Source organism: Setaria viridis, chromosome 8, assembly GCF_005286985.2.
Source record: "Setaria viridis chromosome 8, Setaria_viridis_v4.0, whole genome shotgun sequence".
NCBI classification, from domain to species: domain Eukaryota; kingdom Viridiplantae; phylum Streptophyta; class Magnoliopsida; order Poales; family Poaceae; genus Setaria; species Setaria viridis.
This window is the reverse complement of record NC_048270.2, coordinates 37,691,976-37,699,052: the sequence shown is the minus strand read 5'-3', so window position 1 is coordinate 37,699,052 and position 7,077 is coordinate 37,691,976. Positions and strand designations below refer to the sequence as shown.

The following is a 7,077-nucleotide window of genomic DNA, read 5'->3' as shown; positions in this document are numbered from 1 at the left end:
ATCAAACAAAGCCTAGCAAAACAGTTCTCTATGGAAATCATAAGCCTACTCATGTGGAGTATTTGGACAACGAGAAACGACTGGATGTTCAATGAAGCTGATCCCAGTATTATAAAATGCAAACAGACCTTTCTAAGGAGTTTGGGTTACTCCAACACAGAACATCCGACACTCGGTGGCAGCCCATGGCTACTTGGCTTAATTCTTTGTAATTGTAACTCTATGTCGCTTTTCTCCTCTCAACTTTCCTTTTTACCTTTGAGCTGTATCCTTTTTATTGTAACGCTTTGGTTCTTTTTAATATATAATCAGCAGGGGCTTGCCCCACCTGTTCCATCAGAAAACAAGGTTTCCAGTAGTGAATAGTCATCAAGCCCAGTGCGCTCCATAATCATACAGTGGTTAGGACATCAACCGGACAACTAACAAGCGCCGTGTGCCGGAACAAACTGCAACCCTGCCGGAGAGTCCATCTGTCAAATTGTCATCAGCGCGATTACAGTTTCTCCCAGGCAAGAAGAGATCTTGTCCAGAAACTGACTGTGGACTAGATGCTCCATAACATTCAGATGACACACATAGGGTCACAACTCACAGGTCACGGCTGCTAAATAAAGTGTTACAATGCGACACAGAATTCGCGAGCACGCTGCAACGTCATTGCAAAACTGAATTGAAGTAGAAAGAAAAAACAGATGCTCCAACTCCAAATCATTTCAAGTATCATATATAAAAACAGATGCACAATAGATGCTGATCCAAAACATTTGGGCGCCACACATAGTTTCACAAGCAGGTCACTGATAGATAAAGTGATACAATCTGACACAAGAATTGGCATTGCTCCTGACTATCCTGGAGCCTAGGCCTTAATTAGGCAGTTAGCTCAACCGCATCACGGCTAGTACATGTATGATATATGCTGGATTGATAAATAAATCGACTAGGTTGTTTGTCCACTCTCGTTCACTTCCATTCAAACCATGACTACTTCTCAGCCAATTACTTGTTGCATCTACGTGCCTTTTTTCATTAACTTGCCCCGGAGCATAAGCCTCCGCAAGCTATTTCCTGCACTTGCTTAAGCTGCTTCAGCACTTGTGCCATGGCCGGTCTCTCATCCACATCTTCCTTGAGACACTGCACCGCAAGCGTGCCGATCCTGTACAGGCACTCCATGTAATGGTGATCTTTAGCATCGTCAGACATCAGCATCTCTGGGTCGTACATCTCCCTCCCGTGGCCCTCCTCCTTACAGGACTTGACGAAGTTTATGGTAAGGCTGTTGCTCCCGTCGTACTTGGCCGTCTTCCTCGTGATAAGCTCCAACAGAACTACCCCAAAGCTGTAGACATCGCTCTTCTCTGTGAAACGGCCAGTCTTCAAGTACGTGGGATCAATGTAGTTCATGTCCCCTGACACGTACCACTTGGCATACCCACTGACGATGGACACGAGCTTGGATGATCCGAAGTCGGAGACCTTGGGCGTGAGGTCGTTGTCGAGGAGAATGTTTCCAGACTTGAAGTCCCCGTGGACATGGTTGTTGTGGCCACCCTGCGAGTGCATGTAAAAGAGAGCTTCCGCAGAGCCGATGGCGATGTGCAGACGCGTCGGCAGGGACAGCCCTTGATCCCTTCTGACATGAAGCAGCTCGTAGAGGCTTCCATTGGGGACGAATTCGAAGACAAGCTTGGGGACATCCGTCTCCAGGCAGCACCCAATGAGGCGGACCACGTTCGCGTGGTTAATACGAAACTGGAAGATGATCTCGTTCCGGAATTCATCATGGCAAGGCGCTTTACTTCTCGTGAAGGAGCATTTAACGGCGACTTGTTCCGCGCCTTTGATTGTTCCCTTGTAGACCTTGCCAAATGCGCCTTCTCCGATGACCTTTTTGTAGCCGTCTGTCACCTTTTTCAGCTCGCATTCTGTGAAAATGTTAATGCCCATGTCCTTCAGTATTTCACCACCGTTTTTGTTGAAAATTTTCCTCTGCTTTTGTTTCTTCAACTCCACAATCGCCCAATACGTAAGGAGACAGACAGCAAGGATTGCTGCAGACACAGATAGATGTACAAGATTTATATGCAATCATTTCTTCTTTATAGTGTAATGCTTAGCGTTATGTTGTAGCATGCATCCATTCTTCTTTAGTATTTTTGACAATATAAATTTAGAGTTTATTTTATATAGGATGATTGTGGTTGCTATATTACCAACAGATGTGAAAAATAGGCATGAGAGGCACCCTAAATAAGTGTTTCTTAGAGCAACTCCAAGAGATTGAGAAAATCAATCCCCTTTCCCTATATTCCTGGTTAAAGGGGGTTTAGTGAAAAAATATAGCTCCAACAGATTGAGAAAAACATCTCCTTTCCCTATATTTTTTCTCAATTAACAAAAACAACCTTCTTCTCCCCTTAGAAAGGGGATCCAATCTCTCTCCCCTTTCCTGATTTCCACTCTCTCACGCCACTTCTTCCTTGCGCGCGCAACTGGCCGCATCCCCGCCTTGCCTCCAACCACCCCTGCCCCGCCACCACCGGCCACCCCTGCTCCATTGCCACCACCCATAGGCCACCGCTTGCCAAGCTTGTCCCGCTGCCAGGCCCATAGCCCGCGCCACCGACCGCCATGGCCACACCTCCTCCGGGCTGCCCCTGCCCCTACCACCATGCGCCGCCACAGCCAGGGGAATCGTGTGCTGCGACACCAACTCTGTCCGGCCCTACCTCCATCTGGCCCCTTCCTTGATGTCAACGCCCATCTGCCACCCCCTCCGTCACCCATCATGGTCAACCTCGTGGAGACCGCGATGGTGCCATCACTGTGCATCAACGAGTGCACGGGCTGCTTGGCTTGGCGTTGGTGGCCTCGTGCTGCAGGTCCTGGAGAGTCGGTAGATGGGTGGCTACCATGGGCAAGCACTGCAACCAGCAGCTCGGTGGGATGCCTTCTGCATCTGGCTTGGCCGAGGGGTTGTCTCACCCATGGTGGTCTGGTGGGGTCAAAGCGTAGGCCTAGTCGGTGACGCCTATGGGTGCCGTTCCCTCCTTGGAGGCAACATCATTGCACCTCCCGTACTGCAATGTTTGGCTTCTTCAGGTGAAAACCCAATCCCATTCTCGAGCTAGCGATGACAGCGTGTTGGCGTCGTGGTCCTTCTTGAAGGCATCGACGTGAAGATCCATATGGTGTTTTGGTATTCTCTGGTCGTGCTAGGCTGCGACATGGATGGTTTTGAGAAGTCCGAGCTGCTGCATCGAGACGTTCGGTGAGCTTCGCAACGATGACCCAAAGCCATTCTTGGTGTGCGCTGTCTGTAGTTGTGCTCTGGAAAGATTTCCAGAGTTGCTGTGGAGCTAGTTGTGGTGGTGAGTTGGTCGTCAATGGCAAGTTGTTGCCATGGCGGTGGTGATGGGCAATGTGGTCGTGAAGAGTGGTCTCGCCAGTTTCTCCCGCTAAAAACCGTGGAGGTTCTTCGGCACGATTGTAAGTCCGAGCTGCTTGGTCGTGAATGCAACAAGCTCAGCAACGATGATCAATTTAACCTTAGTCGCAATTTCTGCTGTGTAATTTTGCTCGCTAATAAGAATGTTTTGGACCAGCTCTCAGTAAGACTATAGGCTTGCTGGAGTTTGAGTTGTTTGTTTTATCTCCTCCTCTTAACGAAAACATGCTTATTAGGCATGGTTTCCAGAGAAAAGTTAAATTGAAGAAAAAGCATTAAATCGAGACATGTGCTTAACACCATAGAAAAAAAAAAACTCACTGCTACATATTTCTCAAGCATTTATTTTCCCAAATGGGCGACGCTTATATATTGTTTCTTTCTTAAAAAATTTTCTCAACAGGCTTCCTTAGTCTATCTAAAACGAACATTCCTCTTGGGTGAAAACAATGCGCTCGAGAGATGTTGAAAGATACTAGAAAATTCCTAAAGAACTAGAATAACCGCGCGTTGACCATAGAAACCCTTGGGGTGAAATAGTGGTTTTTTTTGGACTAAGTGAGCTTGAAACTGATATACTGATGATTGAGAAGAATACGTGCTGCTAGAGGTAAGAGGTGATGAATGGTCACCTATGATTGTCCATATTGTAGTGGTAGAAAATATCCGCTGGCAGCTCGTATCACTCCTACCATCACGTCTGTACCAGAATTTGCATTTGCACTCGAAACCACCATCCATGTCATGGCATATGCTACCACTGCCACATGCATTAAAATCTCCAAGCTTGCACTCGTTAATATCTGTGGATAGAAATTGGAAAATAGTTAAAGATCACTGCTTTGACATGCAATTATTATACCATGCAAGTCCTGCATATATTTACTATATCTAAGTACTTAGTAATGTAGAAAACTATAATGTAGTATTTAAGTTAACTAACTCTTGCACCCTCCGATGATATAGGGATTGCCCTCATATCCCTTGCTGCATCCGCACAGGTATCCGGAATCCCGTTGTGGGGAGTTGGCACAGTTGCTGTGGGCGCTCAAACAAGCGTAATTTGCATCTGACGACGTGCAGGAGCCGTTGACGATGGCCCAGTCAAGCACCAAAGGGATGGTTCTATATCCAGTCCGGCTGCTGAAGTTTTGTCCTCCTTTGTCAACGAGGTCTTGCCGACTGAAATTGTACCTAAATTTCAAATGAAATTGCCAATTAATAATGCTAGTCCACCAATCCATGCTCCTACACGGGATAGAACATAAATATTGAAAGTAAGTGAATAAATTTAGTACCTAAAACTAACAAAAAGAATATCTTTGAGATCTCTATTCATTTTCTAGCACAATACTCCCTCCGTTCCAAATTGTAGGTCGTTTTGACTTTTCTAGGTTCAACCAAATTGGAATGGAGGGAGTACCTCCGTACTCTGTAATATCAACCAAATTGCACCATATGTTTTTCCCATTCATCACACTTTCTGTGTGTCTCCGGACTCCGGTGCGTGTGTAGTTAAAAACTTTTCTTTTTGCTTCCATTTGTCATGACGTTGTGAATCTAGATTTTTACTTCCAAATTTTAATCTTATCAGTTCTTGTCTTTTTTAATCCACCTATTAAGGTGAAACTGTAGTTCCAACTATACATTTATTTAAAACTCTCCTCTTTCTACTTCATTAGAAAAATATGGATTTATAATTTCTAAGCATAATGGGAGTGTGTTTGGTCCATATGTATAGTGGTGTGTACGCATCCTTCCCGGAGTACTCCTTCTCGTTTTGATTTTTTAGGTAACCCCTTCATTTAAAATTGTAGATACATGATTTTTGCTATACACCTAGTTATATGTCTAGATACATAGCAAAATCTATATATCTGGAAATGTCAAAAGAACCTGCAATTTGGACAGGAGGAAGTACATAGCTTTTGCTATGCATCAAAATGACCTATAATTTGGGATGGAGGAGATACTAATAAATAAATAATGCACATACCAGCCTTTCTGGGCCACGAAAGCATAGCTGCAGGGGTTGAAGAGCCAGGCACGATTGTCGGGGTGATCATCGGGGTCATTCCAGCCGACCTCCATGGTCGCCAGGTTGACGGAGATGTCAGCCTGGCAGCAGCCGAGGCCCGTGCACTGGTCGCCGTCTCGTGCCGCTGAATCCAAGCTCGTACAGGTGGTGGTGCAGCCGGTGAAGTAGCTCCTGTTAGCCCCACCTTGCAGCAACGCCTGAGTGCTGCACCCAATCGCCGTGAAGACGTTGCGCGTCGTCGAGATCAGGAACGGCGTGGGGAGGCTGAATAACCAGGTCTGCTTGGACCCGCGTGTGTTGGACGACGGGTTGTGGCAGGTGTAGGACACGGGGGAGAAGACGCGCATCTCGCCCGTCTCCAGCGAGATGTCGATGACCTCCATGTTGCGGGCGACATATGGTCTCGGAGGGCTGAAGCTTTGGTTGCAAGTGATGGTGAACTGGCCCTGCCAGGAGCCATTGTCGCTAAGGCGGAATGGGTAGGGGATCTCTACATCACCGCACATGCTAGTGCCGGGCAAAGCTGTGTCCGCGGCCATCAGTGGCATTGGCACCAAGTGGGAATCAACCAGAACGAGGAGAAGAAGCCACAACACTTGTGGCATGGCTGCTGCTAGCTACTAGGACAAGGAGCTGCTGCTGCTAGCTAATAAACTTTTAGCTCTCTGTCTGATACTACGATCCGGGGAATTGATGCCGTGTGTATATAGGTGTGCGCACCCACAGTGCCACACTCTGTATTTGTGTCTCTGTTAGAGAGATGTCTCCGTGTACCTAGAAAAGTTAAAACGATCGAAATGGAGGGAGTAGCAGAGTAGCGTTGTTTCGCACGAAAGTGGAAGCCATATCCTTTGGTGGCGAGATTCCGGATGCAGGGAGAATATCATTTGACGCTATGATGGGATGCTTGCTGCTAGCTTACTGTTGGATAATAATGCATGGCCACATATACATTAAACAAATATATGGGCAACCAACTTGGTACTGCGCAGCATTATTGTTGCTCATGATTTGGTACAATATCCTATTATTGTTGCTCATGATTTGGTACAATCTCCTCCGGTGTTATGATCACAATGCTGCTCATCAACGTCGTCCTTTTATATGGGCGAGTTGCTTAAGCAGACAGCAACCACAGCTCAAGTATCGGCAAACTAAATCATTCAGGTCGCTAGCTAATAGAACAATGGTAAGCTCAGTTGGAAATGCTATGATTTGAACACAGTAGAATCCTCGCGCCCATTACATCATCGTAGAGAAGCCGTCCAACAATTTTAACTTTGTTCGGCATGTTTAGTTGTCCAAATCCTTGCAGCATCCGTGTCAGCTGTTGGATCGTCCTTATGCAGCAAACTGTATACCCTAACAAGATCAAGTAAAGTCTTGTGGGAGGGCGGACGCCAGTAGCCACTTGTCCGGCGCATCAAGCTGCATTCACAAGTGACTGACTGGAGGACTCCTTAATTTGATTCATGTGGCAACAAGCCGCACGTGAAGGGGACCCATCGATGTATTTTTAGCTCCAGCGAGTCTTCTTCTTTTTCTTTTTTGATCAACCAAACAGTATTCTTTGTCGTCGCATTAC

The 7,077-nt window shown here is 46.5% G+C and overlaps 1 protein-coding gene across 1 annotated transcript; it reads right to left on the bottom strand.

Moving 5' to 3' along the window:
* Window positions 1–696: 696 nt before the first annotated feature.
* Window positions 697–6,322, bottom strand: LOC117834173 (wall-associated receptor kinase 3). Its single transcript, XM_034713795.2, has 4 exons — window positions 5,451–6,322; window positions 4,398–4,648; window positions 4,087–4,257; window positions 697–2,057 (listed from the first exon to the last, which is right to left on the bottom strand). The coding sequence occupies exons 1-4, from the start codon at window positions 6,095–6,097 to the stop codon at window positions 1,033–1,035; spliced, it is 2,094 nt and encodes a 697-aa protein (XP_034569686.1). The 5' UTR covers window positions 6,098–6,322; the 3' UTR covers window positions 697–1,032.
* Window positions 6,323–7,077: the final 755 nt, after the last annotated feature.